Source organism: Canis aureus, chromosome X (genome assembly GCF_053574225.1).
Source record: "Canis aureus isolate CA01 chromosome X, VMU_Caureus_v.1.0, whole genome shotgun sequence".
Taxonomy (NCBI): Eukaryota; Metazoa; Chordata; class Mammalia; order Carnivora; family Canidae; genus Canis; species Canis aureus.
This window is the reverse complement of record NC_135649.1, coordinates 2,313,573-2,334,193: the sequence shown is the minus strand read 5'-3', so window position 1 is coordinate 2,334,193 and position 20,621 is coordinate 2,313,573. Positions and strand designations below refer to the sequence as shown.

General features: G+C 61.3%; 2 protein-coding genes and 1 long non-coding RNA gene across 3 annotated transcripts in view; 1 reads left to right on the top strand and 2 right to left on the bottom strand.

Moving 5' to 3' along the window:
* Positions 1-5,014, bottom strand: part of BCAP31 (B cell receptor associated protein 31) — a 35,139-nt gene extending 30,125 nt beyond the window's left edge. Inside the window, exon 1 of the mRNA XM_077889662.1 lies at positions 4,887-5,014. The gene's annotated coding sequence lies outside the window, so the exon portion shown is untranslated. The remainder of the gene's footprint in view (positions 1-4,886) is intronic.
* On the top strand, positions 244-18,654 carry ABCD1 (ATP binding cassette subfamily D member 1). The gene is made up of 10 exons (XM_077889659.1): positions 244-1,571; positions 4,252-4,432; positions 10,324-10,466; positions 10,554-10,722; positions 11,310-11,404; positions 13,999-14,144; positions 14,559-14,704; positions 16,931-17,015; positions 17,262-17,387; positions 17,513-18,654. Exons 1-10 carry the CDS (start codon positions 672-674, stop codon positions 17,721-17,723), a joined length of 2,202 nt encoding a protein of 733 aa, XP_077745785.1. The 5' UTR covers positions 244-671; the 3' UTR covers positions 17,724-18,654.
* On the bottom strand, positions 8,840-14,792 carry LOC144308736 (uncharacterized). Its single transcript, XR_013375072.1, has 2 exons — positions 12,466-14,792; positions 8,840-12,352 (listed from the first exon to the last, which is right to left on the bottom strand). It is a non-coding gene; the product is annotated as an uncharacterized LOC144308736 (long non-coding RNA).
* Positions 18,655-20,621: the final 1,967 nt, after the last annotated feature.

The following is a 20,621-nucleotide window of genomic DNA, read 5'->3' as shown; positions in this document are numbered from 1 at the left end:
TCGAGGCTGGGCGGGGACGCCTCGGGCGCGCCGGGAGGGGGGCGGGGCCTTGGCGGGAAAGCCAGCGCGCGCTTCTCTGGCCCGCGCGGTCCTCCCACGTCTCAGTGGTCGGGGAAGGGGCGGAGCCCAGCCGGAGAGCGAGAACGGGGTGGGGCCGGCCGCGCCCGGGCTCCGCCTCCCGCCCCTCCTCCGCCTCCGCCCCTTCCCCCCGACTCGCCCCTGGGGAGGGGTGGGTGGGTGGGGATTCGGGGCGGGTGGCGAAGTCACTGTCGGCTTCAGCCAGGCTGCGGAGCGGACGGACGCGCCCGGTGCCCCGGGAAGGGGCGCCACCGGGAGAGGAGGAGGAGGAGGAGGTGGAGAGGAAGAGCCGCCCTCTCTGCCGACACCCCCTACCCCCACCCCCGAGGCTCTGCCCCCAGGGGCTGGGGGCCTGACAAGTTTCTCCACCTTGGCTGCCTGAAGAGGCCGCTACGCTGGAGGGCCCCCGAGCCCACCGCACCAGGGTCCCCAGCACCGCCCCGGTGGCCTAACGCGACAGTCTCAGGAACCACTGCAAGGTTTCCAGTTGCCTAGACAAGGAACCGGGGGTCAGAGCAACAACCCTTCCAGCCACCTGCCTCGACTTCTGCCTCAGGCACCAGTCCCAGCCCCGTGCATCCAACCCAGGTGACATGCCGGTGCTCTCCACCCCCCGGTCCTCGCGGGTGACCACGCTGAAGCGCACAGCCCTGGTCCTGGCCCTCACGGCCTATGGAGCCCACAAAATCTACCCTTTGGTGCGGCACTACCTGGCTGCAACCAGGGGCCCTCAGGTACCAGCAGGGGAGTCCACGCAGGAGGTGTCTGGGGCCACAGCGGCCAAGGCCAGCGTGAACCGGGTGTTCTTGCAGCGGCTCCTGGGACTCCTGCGGCTGCTCTTCCCCAGGACACTGTGCCGGGAAACGGGGCTGCTGGCGCTGCACTCGGCCTCCCTGGTGAGCCGGACTTTCCTGTCAGTGTACGTGGCCCGCCTGGACGGCCGGCTGGCCCGCTGCATCGTGCGCAAGGACCCGCGGGCCTTCGGCTGGCAGCTCCTGCAGTGGCTGCTCATCGCGCTCCCTGCCACCTTCATCAACAGTGCCATCCGGTACCTCGAGGGCCAGCTGGCCCTGTCTTTCCGCAGCCGTCTAGTGGCCCATGCCTACAGCCTTTACTTCTCCCAGCAGACGTACTACCGAGTCAGCAACATGGACGGGCGGCTTCGCAACCCTGACCAGTCCCTGACCGAGGATGTGGTGGCCTTTGCCGCCTCTGTGGCCCACCTGTACTCCAACCTCACCAAGCCGCTCCTGGACGTGGCGGTGACCGCCTACACCCTGCTTCGGGCGGCCCGCTCCCGTGGGGCCGGCACAGCCTGGCCCTCGGCCATTGCCGGCCTCGTTGTGTTCCTCACAGCCAACGTGCTGCGAGCCTTCTCCCCCAAGTTTGGCGAGCTGGTGGCAGAGGAGGCGCGGAGGAAGGGAGAGCTGCGCTACATGCACTCCCGAGTGGTGGCCAACTCAGAGGAGATCGCCTTCTATGGGGGCCACGAGGTGGGGCAGCTCGGGGTACTGGGCGCAGACGAGAGCCGGTGGCAGGGGCAGGCGGGGGGCAGGCGGGGGGCAGGCGGCCACGGACAGCAGCGCTGGCGGGGGCCGAGGCCAGAGGTGTGGGTAGGCCACAGAAGACCAGCCTGGGGATGGCAGGGCCTGGGGCAGCCAGGCTTAGGCCCCAGAAATGGAGAAGCAGGAAGGCCGGGTGGGGACCGCCCGGGGCCACTTCTGCTTCCTCCCCCCCTCGGGGTGCTTATCCTGGCCTCGGGGCGGTGGAGCCTAGCGGTTCGGGGTGCGGGAGCTCCCTGCTTGCTCCGCTCCTACAGCCAGCCGGGAGGAGGCTCCTGCCATCTGGAAGCAGGGACCCGGGGGGGGGGGGGGGCACGGCCGGCTGCTGGGCCCCGGGCCCTTTGAAGGCCGGCATCTGGCCCAGCTGGTGGGCCCGGCAGGCCGGCGTTACGGGCATGACTCAGCCCGAGCGGGCGTTAACGAGCGGCCGCAGCCCCGGCGGTGCTGGGCGCCCGGGGTCAGAGCCTCCCCCGCCCGCGCCCGCAGGCGGCCTGGCTACCTGCTCGGCTGCCTCCCCAGGCCCGCCCGGCCCAGGCCGCCGCGGCGGCGGGACGCACTTCCTGCCCGCCGGCGGCCACCCTGCCCCCCGCGCGGCCGCCCTTCCGCCCGGGTCCCAGGCGCGCAGCTCCCCAGCAGGCCGGCCGGGAGCCTGGCGCTGGGAAAGGTTACTCGGGGCCAGTGCTCCCTTTATCTCGCCTCGCCCCTCCCCTTCCTCGTGCCTGGGGTTGCAGCTGCCTCGGGCCCTGCTCTCTGCGACTCCGGTTTCGGTTCCCGAGGGCTTCTGGAGGGAAGGGCACGAGGCACAACGGTATAGCCGCCTCCTGGAGGAGGCCCGTGTGTGTCCTTCCCGGCTCAGGTGGCCTCTTGTCGCCCGACCTCGTCCCGTTGGCTGCACGTTGGGCAGGGGCCGTGATTTTTTTTCTTAAAGGCTTGTCCCTAAACTGTGCACAGCGGGCATCCCAGGTGTAGGCTGGGCTCCAGGTTGGGGGAAAATGCCTGGTCTGCAGCTACAACCCGGGTCTCGTCTCCCGCATGCTGGACTGCAGGGCCTTGGCGGTCAGCCACGGCCTTGGGTGAGGCGCTTGGCACTTTACCCGCAGCTACATTGTCAGCCCCGGCTGGCGCTCCTGCCAGCTCCCAGCACGAGCCTGGATTGCCAGGGTGCTCGGAGAAGGCGTGCTCACTTCAGGAACCGGGATTGGACTCGATGCAAAGCCAATCAGTGTGCCAGACCTGGCTGGTAGGGGCAGGAGGGCCCCGGCGTGTGTCCACAGCCTGTCTCTTTCCACCTCGGCTCAAGGGCTGGAAAGTGGTGTGGGGTGATGGGCCCTCGTGGGTGCGTCAGGTGCCTTCACTGAGCAGGCACGTGGCTCACCCCAGTTCCACCAGCTGATGTCCCTATGGACACTGGCCCAGGCTCCATTCAACAGGTTAGGGCAGAGGTGACTGGCTGGCTGGCGGGCGGACATCACAGTGTCCTGTTCTCACTGAGCTCCCTGAAGGAGGCCGAGTTAGATTTCATTCGCGTACACACGTACACACAAACTGCCGCTGGCTGGAGAACAAGGTGAACCTTTCTCAGCAAATCAAAGCACCAAAGCAGGTTTATGAGAACCTGGTTCTCTGCTGATGGCTCCGCCAGGATGGTGCAAAGTCACGCCTCTTGCTGCCTCCAAGTGGTGTGACCTCGGGCAGGTCCCTTTGGCTCTTGGGCTTCGTCGTCCCACAGTCCAGTGGACGTGAGAGCACACACGCTGTGGCGTGTGATGAGAGTCAAGTGGAGAGTCAGGTGCGGAAGTACTCAGCAACGGAGACGGTGCCAGGCTGGGCAGCTGGGCTCAGCCGGGGGTGGGAGGCGGGGCTGGGGCACAGACCCCTGTAAGGAGCCTAGAAAGCCACCACCGAATGGCCGCCTTGCCATGACCAGTTCCAGACCCCTCTGGTCTGCCTTCCGTTCCCTTCACCGCTCTCTTCTCCAGACCCTGCGGGAGCCCCTTTCCCCGGCTGTGCAAGCGACCTGGGGTCGCAGGTGGTGGCCCCTGCGGCAATGGGGAGGGAAGGGCGGCACCGGCGGAGGAGCCTGCCCTTCAGCTTTCTGGGGGGACAATACGGTGTCGGGTCTTCATCCAGGGGAACCTTGGGCAGGTTGGGGCAGTGGGGCCCAAGGAGATGGGGAGACTCTGGAACTGAGTTCCTCAAACCCAAGTACCGCCTGTTGCTTTCCCGTGCCGCCCTCAGCTTAGTTAGGGTTAGCACCCCCCTCCCCGCCAGCAGTTGCCCAGAGATGCCCCAAAGCTGCGCGGGGCAAAACAGGGGTGTGGTAAACATGCCAGCTAGACAGGTGGTGGAAAGAAAGGATGGGGCCATGGGCCTCGGAAGGTGGGGGTGGGGAGGCCCTTCTTGGTGGCGACCGAACCCTGGTACTATGACGTCAGGCAGTCCCGAAGTTCGAAACCGGCCCCTGTGAATAGGGCCCAGTCGTAACCCCCTACCCTTGCCCTGGTCGTGGCCACCAAATGGCATAGCGTGTCCGAGCGGTGCTTGGAGACTCTGGTGGTGCCCGTGGGCCTTACCAGGAGGCCGCCCGGCCTCCCTCTCCCGCCCTCCGCAGGTGGAGCTCGCTCTGCTGCAGCACTCGTACCAGGACCTGGCCTCGCAGATTAACCTTATCCTGCTGGAACGCCTGTGGTACATCATGCTGGAGCAGTTCCTCATGAAGTACGTGTGGAGCGCCTCGGGCCTGCTCATGGTGGCCGTCCCCATAATCACTGCCACGGGCTACTCGGAGTCAGGTGAGAGCCGCGGCGTCCCAGGGGGCCGGGCCGCGAACCCTAGCCTGTCCTCCCCGGCTGGGGAGGCCCCGGAGCTTGGCTGACCTGCCTGCCCTTTCTGCTAGGCCCGCGCCCCTGCCGGGGTCCCGGAGCTCCTGGTTGCCTTCTGCTCGGCCTGTCTCCCCTCTCCGCCATTCCACGCCCCGTGGCACCGCGCCGCTGAGCCTGGGGACTGTGACTCAGGGAGCCCCTGTGTCCCTTTCTCAGACGCACGCACCCTCGCCCACCTGGTCCTGGCCTCGGCTCGCCGCCACCTGGGAGTGGAAGGAGGGGGAATCAGCTTCGGCTCCTTCGTCGCTTGGGCCCTGGCTTTCCTGTGCCTAAAACAACTCTCGTGGGTTGCCGCGGGTATAGACGGGCGTGGACCTCGGCCCTAAGGCCTGCGGTGGGGGTGAGGAGAGACCGGAAAGCCTACCTTGCTTGTCACTCTAGCTCTTGGGTCATCAGGATTCCCCTTTGTCCCTCTGCTGGCAGTCTTTTGGTGGCCGCCCTCTGAAAGGTTAACACCGCGCTAACCGGGAGCTCCTCCTCCACCCAGCCTTTAGAATCTTCTAGCTCAGGGCCCCGCCATGCCCATGTGTGATGTAGCCCGGGGTCAAGTTTGCCTTCCTGTTGTTTTTACACTTTGCTTCTTGCTTGATTGGGTCAATGTGTGTTTAAATTCAGCCCTCTGGTCACCGATTTCTTTGCTCGCTGGTCCTTTCCCACAGCCCAGTTACCTTCTTCCAGAGGGACGTCTTCTAGAAGTTTTTCCCCCCCACAAAGCTTTTGTTATGGAAACATTGAGATTGTTCTGTTGTCTGAAAACATCTTTATTTTACTCTTTTCCTAGACTAACGTTTAGTTGGGTGTGGGAGTTGGGGGACGATTGCTATCTCTGCCCCTTGACAATATTCCATTGTCCCTGTTGGACAGTCTGCCTTGTCTCTCTGGTTACTTCTGGACTTTCCTCCCTGGCATCCTGCAGCTTCCCTGTGAAGTATTTACCTGTAGGCTTCTGTTTATCCTGCTTGGGATTTGTTGTATGGCTTTCGGATATTCAGGGTGTCCTGTCATTCTGGAAAATTCTCAGCTGTGATCTTTTCAAATATGGCCTTGGTCTCCTTCTTTTACTCTTTTCTTCTCACTGACTCCGTTGCGACTCCTCACCACTTTGCCGTATGAATTCGGGGCCGTCCCCACAGATCTTTTATGCTCACTTGTCCATCAGTTTTTTCTTTTGCTGCATCTGATTTGAAATTTTTTGAAATTTCAGTGACTATTTCTATAAGTTCTTTTTGCTTCTTGTTCACACAGAAATTTGAAAACAGACATCTTTTTTTTTCAAATAGGAATTTCTTTTTTTTTTTTTTTTTTAGATTTTTTTATTTATTCGTGAGAGACTCAGAGAGAGAGAGGCAGAGACACAGGCAGAGGGAGAAGCAGGCCCCGTGCGGGGAGCCCGATGCGGGGAGCCCGATGCGGGACTCGATCCCGGGACCCCGGGATCAGGCCCTGGGCTGAAGGCAGATGCTCAACCACTGACCCCCCCAGGCGTCCCTCAAATAGGAATTTCAAACTGTTTTCGTAGATGTCTGATTCTCTCAATTCTTGGACTGCTCCTTTTTTACGCTCCATGGTGTCTGTCCAGCTTGGGGATTCTTGGGCGTGTAAACCAGCTTTATTTTCCACCGGCTGCTGTTCACTCACAGTGGATCATTTCCCCGTGGGTGTTGCTACCAGACTTCCGTGGGAACCCTGCGTGGCCTAACTGGGGGGTCATTCCCCAGCAAGGTGTGTACTTGCTTTTTTGTTCAGGCCACACACACCTGCCTGCCAGGGTAATTAACCACTTGGAGGCCCTTTCGCCTTAGCTTCTCGGCTTGGGGAGGAGGGGCTCGTGACCTTGGCAGCGGTATTAATTTGAACTCCAGACACATAATTACATATTCTTAGGGGAGACCTTTTGTTTGGTGCACCCAGAGCCCCAGCTATGCAAGAGAGACTTCCCTGTCTTCTCCCATCTCTGGAGATTTCACGGGAGCACCCGAATACTGGCTCCTCTTTGTGCTCCTGGAAATTTCCTTGCTTCCCTTGGAGCACAGCTCTGCTTGAAAAGGTGTTATACTTTGGGGCGCCTGGCTGGCTCCATTGCTGGAGTGGGCGACTCTTGATCTCAGGGTTGTGAGTTGGAGCCCCACGTTGGGTGTAGAGCTTACTTAAAAAGAATAAATAGGGACGCCTGGGGGGCTCAGTGGTTGAGCACCTGCCTTCGGCTCAGGGCATGATCCCGGGGTCCTGGGATCGAGTTCCACATTGGGCTCCTTGTGGGGAACCTGCTTCTCCTGTGTGTCTGCCTCTCTCTCTCTCTCCATCTCTCATGAATAAATAAATAAAATCTTGAAAAAAAAGAATAAACAAAACCTATTGTAAAAAATTTTTTAAAGATGTGTTCTTTCATGCAGTTTGGTAGTAAGAGGGTTTTCAATTGCATATAAGAGAGAGAGAGCCTGACTTGTTTCAGAACCAGAAGTCTGATTCTCTCCCTATTTGTGTCTCTACCCTGGGGCTTCTGGACCCTCTGCTACCTGTCCGCCCCTGGGTGACCCCCAAGAGGAAGGCTCTAACTGGAGGGGGATATTACTTTCGGCTGCAAAGGCCTTACATGAGGGTGGTGGCCTTGATTTAGGCACAGGTGCCGGGCCCAGTCAGCACCCCTGGCCTGGAGCATGGGAATCCATCCCGAGGACACCGACCTGTGGTTTCTGCAAGGGAGCGCCTGCAGCCCCCTTCCTCTGTAGCTGTCCCTGGGCCCCAGACCCCTGTCTGGTCCCCAGGCTCCTTCCTGACTACTGCCGTCCTACTGGCCTCCTCGTTGTTCCCCTGAAGCAGGGCTCTGCCGGGAACGCTCTCTCCTCTGGGGACCCACCGCCCCGCCGCCCTCTTCTCCTTCCCCGCTCGCCCGTTGCTCTCCCACCGCCGACCACACTGTCTATTCCACTTCTCTATTTGGTTTGTCGTCACTCTTGTCACGTTAGGCTATGCGTGCTCACTGGGGGCGGGGATTTTTGTCTGTTTTGTCCTTGCCGTGTCCCCAGGACCCGGTGGCCAGTGAGGGCTCCGAGGGCCTCCTCCAGGAGGCTGGGGGCCCTGGGGACCTACGGGAGGAGTTAGACACTTACCAAATGCGGGAAATTCAGATCCCTTTGGCCTGCCGGAGCTGCAAGGCCGGAGGGCCCAGAGGGAGGATGGCCTTACCGTGAACGGCTGCCTGGTGTCCTGCCCCGGGGCTCTGGTCTTAGCTGCCTGAGCCTCTGAGGAAGCCCACAGAGGGCAGTCGGTGCTGTCTCCGGGGAGGTGCCCGCTGTGGCCAGGACGCCCCCAGCAACGGCGAACCGTTTCTCTTTCTGTGCAGCACTGTCCGGCTTTTAGGATGTCTGGGGAGGACAGCTTATGTCCCCCCTGCCTGTTGGGGGCTATGACCCTGGGGGCACAGTGGGAAGGCAGGCCCAGGGCCATAAACTGTCAGGATTAACCCCCACCCGTGTCTTGTTCCTTGGATTGCTGGGCCAGGCCCAAGAAAAGGCAATGCGAGGCAGTCAGGCCGTCCATCCCGTGCCTTTTCCACCCTGTACTGCCCTGAGGCCACCCCACCTCTGCCTTCCCACCTTCCCACCCCACCTCTGCCTTCCCACCTTCCCACCCCACCTCTGCCGTCATATTTCTAAGGCTTCCACCTTGAATTGACATATTGACATATGCCCCCACCCCGGATAGAGTCCTTGGGCCCATCATGGGAAATTCCTTCCCACCACTTCAGCCCCAGGAGCCTCAGCTTCCCCTGGATACCCCAGTGAGCACTGCTCACTCTCCCACACCCCAGGACGCTCAGAGTCAGCCTTCCCCTTGCTCCCCATCACCATTTCCAGAACATTCCTTGTGTAAAAGCCCTGCCCACTCAGGAGCTCTAAGGGTCAAGGGAATCAAGGCCACTGACAGAAGAGGATTAAAGGGAGCAACCACGGAGTCTAGACTGAACTAGAAAAGCAAGTCGAGACAGAAACAGGCTCCCAGGGAGAAATAGGGGCGTCGAGGATGGCCATTCTCACTAGGGCCACAGAATACAGTGTCGAGGCATGAGATGAGGGAGAAACGAGGTCCAAAAGGGACACACATGTTGGAAAGACTCGGGGGGACGACGGCTCTGGGTGTTGGATGATGGGGTGCAGGTGTGGCCCCGAGAGGGGCTGCCATCCTTAGCATAAGACACAGAGCGAGGGCACTTTAGGGAAAAGGAGCTGGTTGTGCCAAAAAAGAAAGGCAAATGCTTATGGCTCATCTTCTGATCCAGATTATTCGGATGTAATTAACATACCGTACAATTCAGCCTTTTAAAGTGTACAATTAAGTGGTTTTTAATATATTCAGGAAATTGTGCAACCATCACCACTAAATCCACAACATCGTCATCACCCCAAAAAGAAACCCTGGACTCATTAGCAGTCACTCTCCAGCACTCCCCAGCCCCCTGCACCCACTCATCTTTCTCTTGCTGTGGATTTGCCTCTCGTGGACATTTCACATGAATAGAATCACACAATCTGTGGCCTTCTGTGTCGGCCTTCTTTCACTCAGCATCACATTTTCAAGGTTCATCCACATTGTAGGGTGAATCAGCACCTCCTTTTTATGGCCGAATAATCGTCCATTATTTACGCGTACCGCAGTTTGTTCGTTCACTGGTGGACATTCGGGTCGTTTATACGTTTTGATGATTACGAGCACTACTGCCATCACCATTTGTGTACAGGTTTTGGTGTGAACGCGTGTTTTTGTGTCTCGTGGATGCATGCCCGGGAGGAGAGTTGTTGGGTTCCGTGGGAAGTCTACGTTGAACTTTTGGAGGACCTGCCTGGCTGGTTTGCACGCAGCTGCACCATCCTACATCCCCACCAGCCATCCCAGTAGGCGTGGGGCGGTATCTCCCCGTGGCTTCGATTTCTATTTCCCTGATGACTAATAATGTTGAGCATCTTTTCACGTGCTTCTTAGCCATTTGTAGATCTCAGAATACAGTAGAATCATCTGTTGAGATCCTTTGCCCACGGTTTCATCGGGTTCTCTTTGTTGTTGAGTGGAAAAGGTTCCTTACGGTATTCTGGATCCGAGATCTTCTCGGATATGTGATTTGCAGATAGTCTTCTCCCAGTCTATAGGCTGCTGTCTTCTCACTTTCCGGATGGTTCCCTTTGGTGCCCCCGAAAGTTTTATTTATTTTTTATTTATTTATTAGAGAGAGACAGAGACAGAGAGAGACAGAGGGAGAAGCAGGGTCCACGCAGGGAGCCTGATGTAGGACTCGATCCCGGGTCTCCAGGATCACGCCCTGGGCTGAAGGCAGCACTAAACCACTGAGCCACCGGGGCTGCCCAAAGTTTTATTTTTTATTAATTTTTTTAAAGATTTTATTTATATATTCATGAGAGACACAGAGAGAGACAGAGAGAGGCAGAGACACAGGCAGAGGGAGAAGCAGGCTCCCTTTGGGGAGCCCGATGTGGGACTCGATCCCGGGACCCCAGGGTCACGCCCTGAGCCAAAGGCAGGTGCTCAACCAGAGACACCCAGGCGTCCCAACCCCAAAAGTTTTAATTTTGATGAAGCTCATTGATCTGTTTTTCTTTTGTTGCCTGTGCTTTTGGCATCATGTTTAAGGAGCCATATGTTAGTTTTGGGGGTGTGTGAAGCAGGGGTCATCCTTTTGCAAGTGGATACCCGGTTGTCCCAGCACCATCTGCTGGAGAGACTTTTCTTTTCCCCAGGGGGTCAGTTTTGCTTTCCCACAGTCCCCTCCTTTCCCCTGTGCCCCATAGACTCAGAGGCAGTGAAGAAGGCAGCCTTGGAGATGAGGGAGGAGGAGCTCGTGAGCGAGCGCACGGAGGCCTTCACCATTGCCCGCAACCTCCTCACAGCTGCTGCGGATGCCATCGAGCGGATCATGTCATCCTACAAGGAGGTACCCCCCAGCCCAGCACCGCCCCCTGCCATGCCTCCCACCGCTCCCCCAGCTGGCAGTGTCTGAGCCAGGTCACCATCCCCGCAGGTGACAGAGCTGGCCGGCTACACAGCCCGAGTACACGAGATGTTCCAGGTATTTGAAGATGTCCAGCACTGCCGTTTCAAGAGGCCCGGGGAGCTGGAGGACACTCAGGCAGGGCCCGGGGCTGTGGCGAGGTCTGGTGTCCACGTAGAGGGGCCCCTGCAGATCCGAGGTAAGGGCGCGCTCCCCACGGACACCCCCACCCGGAGGGCAGGATCTTTGAGCTGTGTCCCAGGGAGGGCTTCCGGGGCCTGCCGTGACCCCCGTCACCTTCTTTCCCCGAGTGGTAGCTGCTAGTCATCCCCCTCACTTGCCAGCTCCTTCCCGGTGCTCTGGCCAGAGATTTCTCTTGTTTCTCTTCGCAAAAGAGGGAGATGCAGTCCCTGAGTAGAAGGGATCACTCTCCCATGTGGGCAGCAAGCGAAAGTTCGAGACTACAGCAGGGGCCGGGTACTGTGGAAGAGGGGCCCAAACGTCAAAGCTGCCATTAAAATAGTGCCAGGAGCAGAGGGTTTTACAGAGCAAAGGTGGACTCCGTGCCTCAGGTTCCAGAAGCCAGAGAAGTGACATTGCCCCTCCCCTGTCCAGAGGAGAGCACCACATGCTGGTTGGGGGCAGGCTTCCGGAAGACCCATATTCCCAAGGGTCCCCGGACCACACACTGGCATGCCGTTAGCGGTGGAGTGGCACGTGGAACCCACCAGAAGGCAGAGGGAGTGCTGCTGCTCCCTCTATTCCTTCATTGCGTTCTCTCTCCAGGCCAAGTGGTAGATGTGGAACAGGGAATTATCTGTGAGAACATCCCCATCATCACGCCCACGGGAGAGGTGGTGGTGGCCAGCCTCAATATCAGGGTAGGTCAAGTGGGGGACGGGGTGGGGGGTCGCCTGACCCAGGAGTGCTGGCCTGGCTGGGCTCAGCTATGGGGCCCTGGGCCTAACCTTCTGTAGCTGCAAGCCCCAACCCTCGGTGTCTGGCTTATTGGGCCTGGATGTGTTGTCATTCCCCAGATCTACTTGGCTAGTGGGCTAAGGTCAAGGTGAGATGCCAACGTGTCTCTGACTGTTGATTCTATCGCAGCAGAGTCATAAAAGTGACTAGCGACTACTAGGAGGAGCCAAGGGGCACCCAGGGGCTCCTGGCCCTGGCCCCATGTTGCCATCCCCCCCCCCGCCCCCATCCCCGAGAAGCCCAGGACTTGGGCGCTCTGCTTCAACTGTAACTATGGTGAAATAGATTCCTCCAGTGACCTGGGCTTAGGGTCCCCTCCGTCTGCTTTAAGGAGCCTCCAGCGTGGGTGTGTGCTGGGTACAGCCTGGCCCGGCGGGAGGGCTCCCAGCCACTGCAGAGGCTGTCTGCAGAAAGGAAGCCCCGGAGGCCAACACCCACCAGTCTCCGGCGTCCCTAGTTGAAGCTTCCGACACGGTCGGGGCCTGATAGAAGGAGAGGCCTGGGGTTGGGGCGGTCCGTGTAAGCAGTGAGAGGGAATCGTTCCTTCCTTCCTGGGCTGGGCACTGGGAAGCAGACGTAAGTTGGACGGGCACTGCCTTCAGGGAGGCCCCACGCCGGGTCCCCTAAAGTAGTGCCAAGGTCCCAGTGAGCTGCGCGGGATCCCGTGGGGGCCGCGGGAAGGATGGTCCTATCCCCGAGGTGAGCAGAGGTCACAGGAAGCTGCACGGGGGCTCGGGGAGGTGGGCAGCATGAGGAAGAAGGCCTCCCCCAGAGGCAGGCAGTGGTGGCAGGAGCGGGGAGCCGAGGGGCCGCAGCTGGGTGGCCTGGAGCCGGGGCCCGGCGGGGAGGACCTGGGGAGAGGCGAGTGGAGGGTCAGCGGCTGCTGGGGCCAGTGGGGGCTCCTTGCCCTGGTCTGCCGAGAGGGGCCCCGAGAGCCGCTTGGAGGCTGGGCACGTTCCGTTACCCCGAGCGGCACAGGACGGTGGCGTGATCCCCGTCGCCCCTGGCCGTGCTCACTCTTGGGGTGTGACAGGGAGCCACCAATGGCTGGTTTATCCAAGGCAAACGATTTCCCTGCAGGCCCAGCGGCAGCCAAGTAGGCAAAGACCAGGGGCCCTGGCTCTCCAGGGTGCAGCTGGTTAGGGAGCAAGGCCAGGTGAGGAGGGGTGTCTGGACGGAGGAGCCGGGGTGCGGGGCGAGGCGGAAGCTGGGCTCGGGGGCTGGGAGATGCCGGGAACAGACGGGAGCAGTTCCCGGTCATGATGGGCCAGGCCGTGGGGCAGGTCGGCGGAGGAGGGAGAGGCCCGGGGAAGAGGACCAGGGAGGCCGCCGGGGCGCCACGGTGGGGGGGGAGCCAGGCCTGAGGCACTGGCCCTTGCGCATCCACCATGGAGGAGGGGGGCCCAGCACCCCCCCCCCGCCCCAGGGCATTTATAATTTGACAAAGGATCACAAAGTGATGGGCTCGGACAGCAGAAGCGCTTCGCTCCCAGTCTGCTCCCGGCCGCTCCCAGTCCGGGTGCCATACTGGCCATCAGTGGTGTTCCCAGAAGCCTCACCTCGGTCTCGGCCTCCTCGTCACGTGGCCTGCTCCCCGTGTGCACGTCTCCGTGTCCAAAAGTCCCCTTTTGCTAAGGACACCGGTGACAGCGGATGAGGGGCCCACCCCACTCCAGGATGAGCTCGTCTAAATTTAACTGACTGCATTTGCAAGGACTCTTTTTCCGAATAAGGTCACGTTCTGAGGTCTCGGGGGTTAGGACCATAACACAGGCGTCTGGGGGCGATCCCGCTCAATCCACAACACTGCCACTCGGACCTGGCGAGGGGGGGAGCTGTGGCCTCAGTGCCCTGCCGCCTGACCCCTTCCTTCCTGCACACTCCGCCCAAGCTCGGCTGGCCTTTCTCCTACGGGAGGCATCTCCCTAAGGCCAGTGGGCACCGTGTAGTGGGCTAACTGGAGAGCCCGAGGCCCTTCACGCTGAGCGCAGGGGTCACAGCGGCCTCCGGCCAGCGCCCTAGCACCCGCGGGGGCAGTGAGAGGCCCAGGGGGAAGGGGGACTAGCCAGGCATTAGGAACAGAGTGGGGGGTTATCACTGTCCACCCAGAACTCGAAAGAAAGCCCCTGGCCCGGGCCCGGGCCTCCCGGGAGAGCAAGTCTGCCTGGGAAGCCAAGACACTGGGAGTCCTGGTGAGCTGGGACGGCGGGCAAGAGGGTGCCGCTGACCTCCTGGGGCCTTCCTCACGCTGGCCCCCTGCTCTCTGGTGCATGGCAGGGGCTTAGGGATCAGGCCCGGACCCCAAACAGGCGTCTGGCTAGGGCTCTGGCTGCCACACCTCATCCTTCATGCCCTGCTGTCCGACACCAAGACCCCGAGAATGGCCTGCCTACCAGCCTGGGCACGGCCCCGGATGGGGGCCCCGGGGGAGGGGACGGAGGCCCGTGCAGCCCCCTCCCCCCCCCCCCGCCAGGTACCAGCACCGCTGCCTCCGCAGGTGGAAGAAGGCATGCACCTGCTCATCACCGGCCCCAACGGCTGCGGCAAGAGTTCTCTGTTCCGGATCCTCGGCGGTCTCTGGCCCACTTACGGCGGCGTGCTGTACAAGCCCCCGCCCCAGCGCATGTTCTACATCCCTCAGAGGTGAGGGGAGGTCCCGCCGCTCCGCCCCTACCCCTTCACCCGTGGGACCTGCCACCCAGGAGCAGCAGAGCGGGGGGCATCGGGAGAGCTCAGCGAGGTCGTGGCCCCGGAGTCGGAGGGGCCATGGTGCCTCCACCTGCCGTCGGGCCGTGGCCTACTCACCTGGCAACTTGGTAGCTGGGGGGGGGGGTGTGCACGCGCAGGAGGGGGGTGCGAGGCATCTGTGCACGTGTGCTGTACGGTGTGGGGGTGTGGGGGTGCACATTGTGAGCGTGCGTGCAGGGGGCTTGTGAGCACTGCCCGGGTCGCTTAGCGGCGGGGGTCGGCCCTGCCCCCAGCAACCAGGGCCGGTGACAGGGCCCCGCTGACGCACAGGGCAGCCCTGCCCCGGGTAGACACGCAGCCTTCCCACAGGCCCTACATGTCCGTGGGCTCCTTGCGGGACCAGGTGATCTACCCAGACTCCGTGGAGGACATGCGCAGGAAAGGCTACTCGGAGCAGCACTTGGAAGCCATCCTGGACATCGTGCACCTGAACCACATCCTGCAGCGGGAAGGAGGTAGGGAGGCGGCGGTGCGTCTCACCTGGCAGCGCCACGGAGCGAGCCCTCAACATTGCCCTTTGTCCCAACACTCAGGTGAAGGGCCTGCTGCTGCTCCCCCCCGCCACCCCCGCCCCGGCCCCAGAGGGACACGGCCCCGCCGTCCAGGAGTCCAAAGTGCTAGGAGCCCTGGAAGCCCCACCCACCAGTGTGGACCTGAGTCCCCGAGGCAGGGGAGGCATCCAGCGGGCGCGCTCGCTTTCGGCCCAGGACACCCTCTCCAGGCTCTGGGGCTCATGGCAGGGAGGGCCCAGTGGGCCCAGCAGGGAGCCCGGGCTTTCCCTGACAGTGAAGGAAGCCTTTGGAAGCTTCTAGGCAGGGACGTGACAGGTCAGTGTCACATTTCAGCAAGAGGACGGACGCTGGGCGTCAGCAGGGCAGCTGGGGATTGGGTGAGCACGAGGTGTGTGTGCAGAGGACCCCCGGCATGGGAGGCAGGACAGAGCCCTGGAGGTGCCAGCCCCTGGGTAGGAGCCCGCGGCAGTGCAGGGACAGCCTGGTAGCCGGAGAAGGCACTGCTCGAGGGCCTACCGGGCTTGTCTGCAAATACCCATGGTGCCCAGAGGGCAGGAGGCGGGGAGGGTGGCCCAGCCGCAGGGGAGAAACCAAGGTGGGGCTGGGCCCAGTTTCCTCTGGGAAATCTGACAAGTGGGGTCCCACCCCTGCCTCCATCCCTTAAGGGGCGCTTGACCTTACTTAAGCAGTGACCTGGGCCCCTGACTCTTCCTTCCGAGAAGGGCAGGTACCGGTCCCTCTCTCAGCACCAGCAGTAAACGCCACCGTGAGCCCCATCAGGGCTCAGAGCAGGCCTGCAGGGAACCGCAGGTGATTCCCGAGGCTCCTGCCCGGGTGTCGTCCCCCGTGTCACAAAGACGGCTGGCCCGAGCTGGGGCACTGGGTGGCGCCGCCCCTCGCGGGCCTCCCCTGGGTGCCGTGGACCCCCGGGCTTCATCCCCAGCTTCCCTCTGTCTTTCATGTTCCAGCCGCCCCGCACCTGGGAGCGCACCCCTCCTCCTGTCTTCCGGGGGCCCCCCCGGGCTGTTAGCACTGAGTTCGGCTGCGAGTAGCAGAACCCGCCCCCCAACAGGGGCTCAGATGGGTCGCAGGTTTATCTTACCGCGACACAGACGTCCTGAGGGAAGCAGGCGCATCCCCAGCCGTGTGAGGGCCCCTCGGGTCACTCAGCGGTGTGTGGCCTCCATTCCCAAGGTCACCTCCTGGTGCAAGACGGGTGCTCCAGCCATCACGTCACATCCCAGGCCGCGGGATGGAGAAAGGGGCGGCGTGGGGGAAAGGGCCAGGGGTACCTGCCCTGTGTCTTTGAGAGAAAGTTCCAGAAGCTGACACGTGTAACACGCTTACACCCCACTGGCCAGAGTTCAGTCACATGGTCACACGTCACCTCCAGACAAGCTACCGAGGAGAGTGTTCTGTGGGTGGCCACACGGCCTGACAAAACTTCTAGGCCCGTGGGAGGCAGAGTGGAGGTAGGACACGAGGACTCACTTCTGCTCAGACTTGCTGAGGCCCTGGCACCCGGCGATGACACCAGCAGCCGGTCCCTGCGGGTGAGAAGCCTTCTGGAGAGACCCCTGTGGCATCCCTGGGACTGGGCCACCGCTGGAAGCGCTGGCTGGCCCTCAGCACCGCGCCCGCCGCGTCCTGCATGCATCCTGCGAGCGTCGGCCAGGGCGGCTGCGACACGGGGCCCCGGTGGCCGAGCACCTGCCACGTAGCCCCTCCAGGGCCGCGGCCGGAAGCGCAGGGGTCTCCGGGCTGAGATCGAGACCGTGCCGGGCCTGGGTCCCTGGCTCGCAGGCGGCGGTCCTCGCCCTGCGTCTGCCCGTGGCCACCCTCTGGGGGTCCAGAGGGCCCCGTGACGTCAGGAGGCAGGTCCGTGGGATCCGGGCGCAGCCCCCCGACCTCGGACAGCGGGCCCCTTGGGAAGGCCGCGGCTCCCAGGAGGCCCTGGGGCATGGGGGTCCCACATATCTTGTCTTGGAGGGGACACGATGCTGTCCCCAAGTCTTTTTTGACTGTTCAAGTGTCACCTGCAGATGGATAAGCATCTGGGCCACACGAGCCCCGTATCCCACGGTCACTAGCGTCTTCGGCCCCTCCCACTGTCCCTGGGTCAGGGACAGCCCCTGCGGAATTGAACAGAAGCCCCTTGTCCTTGCCTAGGCTGGGAGGCCGTGTGCGACTGGAAGGACGTGCTGTCGGGGGGCGAGAAGCAGAGAATCGGCATGGCCCGCATGTTCTACCACAGGTGAGCTGGGCTGTCGGGGGGCAGCGGGGCTCCCTCGGGCGCCCAGCCCTCAGCAGGCACCAGGGGCAGCGTGGGGTGTCCAGGGGCCCGGGCAGGGCAGCCAGGTGGGGGGTGCCCCGAGGAGGCCTCACCGTAGCCCCAAGAAGCGGGATCCGGTAGGCCGAGCGGGGTGCCCACTGTGTGGCGGCGGGGGAGGCCGAGGCTTGGAAGGACCCCACAGCCTGGCGCCTTCGACCCCACCCCAAGGCCCAAGTACGCACTTCTGGATGAGTGCACCAGCGCCGTGAGCATCGACGTGGAAGGCAAGATCTTCCAGGCGGCCAAGGACGCTGGCATTGCCCTGCTTTCCATCACCCACCGGCCCTCCCTCTGGTAGGTGCCCTCCCTCCCCGCCCGCGTTCGCTCTCACATGCGCGCCCACGCCTTGGCAGCTGGGGAGAGACCCGCCAAGTGTCTCCTGCTGAACAGCCCCTGCCCCCGTCCCTCTGCCGGCCCAGGAAGTACCACACGCACTTGCTCCAGTTTGACGGGGAGGGCGGCTGGAAGTTCGAGAAGCTGGACTCTGCCGCCCGCCTGAGCCTGACAGAGGAGAAGCAGCGGCTGGAGCAGCAGCTGGCGGGCATCCCCAAGATGCAGCGGCGCCTCCAGGAGCTCTGCCAAATCCTGGGCCAAGGCTCCGGGGTCCTCCAGGGTGCCGTCCCCCCCTGAGCCCTGCGGTCACGCGAAGGAAACAGCGGCACTTGCCCGCCGACCCCTGCACCCAGCCCTGCCGCGGGCCCACCCTGCATGCCTCTCCCTCCCAGGCCTCCTGGCCACAGGCCTGCCCCGCTTCGAGGACTGCCGGCAAAACCACGTGCCTGTCCCCGGGCCCCCTCCCCTGGCCGGGCCAGGTGGTCCTGCCTTCTCTCCTGGGGGCGGGGGTGGAGATGAGCCCCCCACTCGCACCGCCAGCCAGTCCGTGCAGAGCCTTGCGTTTCTGGGGCCCTGCTCTCCTGACGCCACGGTCCCCCCAGCGCCCTCCTCTTCAGTCCCTTGGAGACCCCACGGGCCATCCACTGCTACCGCCCGGATGGCCCAGCGAGGCTCCCGTCCCCCGGGACACCCTTCCTGCCATAGAAGCAGCCAGACAGGGCCCCTCGCGTGTACCCCTTCTCCCTGCTGGTTGTCTCTAAGAGCCCTCGGGAGGAAGGATTGCACAACATTTCTGAGCAAGCGCTGGTAAGAATGTAGCCCCTGCTCCTGTTGGCCCCTGGCCTTCTTTCCTTCTACAAGCTAATTTACTGGAGTCCCGTCGGGAGCCATCTCGATTGCCAACACAAGCACCCTGCCAGCCATTGAGCCAGCCCCCGGTGGCCTGTTGCCCCACCAGCGTACACTGCCAGCCACCTCCCGGGGTGGGGTGGGGGGCACAGGCCAACCGAACGGGGAAACAGGGGCTGGGGCTGCCGGGCATGAGGGCACCTGTGTGCCCAGCTCAGTGCCAAAGAGGGGTCAGCCAGGGGAGCTGTCTCTGCAGAGCCGGCCCCCACCCAAGAGGGAGACCCCACCACAGCCACCGCATGTGCCTTTCCAGGTCCTCTGCCCTCTGGCCGGGGAGCATCCCTCAATCCCTCAGTAAAAGCCTCCCACAGAAAGTGCAGTCCTGCCTCCTGGCCTGTTTCTCTGGCGGGGCTTGTGGGGCAGACGGGGAGGAGCATGAGGTTGCCTGGGGTGGAAGGAGGCACTGCCACCCCTGCCCCCACGCAAAGACACAGCTCAGCATATTCTCCAGCTGACTCGGTGGGGAGGTAGATTTAGCAACATCTCACAAAAATATTGGCTGAGCACAAACAGGACTCTGGAGCAATCGTGGGCCAGGTGCTGGGGTGGAGCGGAGAGGACGCTTGCCCGGTCCCTGCAGGAGGAGCTTCTGGAAAGATGCTGTGGGAAAAGCCGTGAGCTGCAAAGTGGGCTGGGGGGCTGCAGGGCGGGCACAGAGCGGGAGGAGGGCTGCAGTGAAGAAGTGGTCCTAGACCTTCTAGGGAGAGGGAACACTCGTAGGGACGCCCAGAGGTGCATGCTGAGCACGCCACAGGGCATCATGGTCAATGTGATGCGGAGGGAGAGGAAGGAAGGCGCGGGGCCTTGGGAGGCAGGATGGAAACCGCATACAGTGATGCTGCGGGGAGGCGAGAGCGCACAGCTGGGTCCCCGTCCGCTGCTCGTGGGAAGGGAAGTGAGGCTCAAAGCAGGTGCTCAGTCCGAAACTTAGACGTGAACGTTCGTAGCAGGGCTTTTGATGATAAGCCAAAAGTGGAGACAGCCCAGAAGTCCATCAGCAGGAATGCGCCAACCAAATGTGGTCTGTCTATACGATAGGATGCTATTGGCTAAAAAAGAATGAGGTTTGAGCCCCGCTGCAGCATGGACGGACTGTAGAAACATGACAGTAAGTGAAAGAAGCCAGACACAGAAGACCACGCACTGTGTGAGTTCGTGGGTAGGAAATGTCCAGAATAGGCAAATCTATAGCGACACAAAGCAGAGGAGCTGTTGCCAGGGGCTGGGTTTCCTTTCGGGGCAATGTTCTGGAGCTGTAGAGGTGACGGTTACACATTGTGGCCGTACTAAATGTCACCGAACTCTGCCCTTTAAAAGGCTTGATTTCATGTTTTTTTTTTTTTTTTTTTTTATTGATTTCATGTTATGTGAATTTCACCTAAAAAAAAAAAAAATCGATCTATGGATAATAGACGACGGAGACATTGATTGATTGATTGATGATAGCTAGATGACACCTGATTGATAGATAATAGAGGCATGGTATATACAGAGAGCTGATTGGTGATAGATAGGGGCGGAGATGAGAGAGCAACCACTTAAAGCAGCCCACGCAAGGTGTGTTGACGCTTGGAATCCCGGATGTACTAGAGTGAGGGTAGATGAAAGTCGAGATGTGGGCAGGGGTCAGACTCTGGGGGGAGTGGAGCGGGACTGCCCAGGTGACCCTTGGACTCTGGCTTAGGTGGCCAGGGGAGCAAGGGCACCCTTAGCTGAGGAAAGGACAGTCCGTGATAGAAGATAGAAGTGGACAACCTGGGGAGGAGGTGCCTGGCGTTCCATCTGGGGGATGGGAGATAGCCTACGTGTGACTTGAATTGAGGGGTTAGGATTTGTTCTCGATCCCGGGAGAGGTAGCGAATCTGGAGGGCGAGGAGCTTTCCCTCCTTTTCTTCGGAAGATTGTTGAGGTCGTTCCTACCTGATGATAAATCCTTGTTGTTTTTTTTTAACTTACATAGTTAGCATGGTTCTGTGGTCTGCCACCAAACCGTAATTGATACAGATGGGAAGGGACGTAGCCAGCGGATCCTGTCCACAAGGAAGTTAGTGGAGAGAAATTAACTTTGGACAAAGTACACCTCAGGGCACAAATCATTGTTAGGAATAAAAGAGGTCACTGCGTGATTAAAGAAATAACTCACAAGCATTAACCATTAACATGTGTGCACCTGCCTAATGGTAGAACCTCAAATATCTGTCAAACAAAAAGCAGAAAAAAGAAAAATTAAATAGGACATTTGCCACAGTACATCCCACCACTTCTCACTGCAATCGGGAGCTCGAG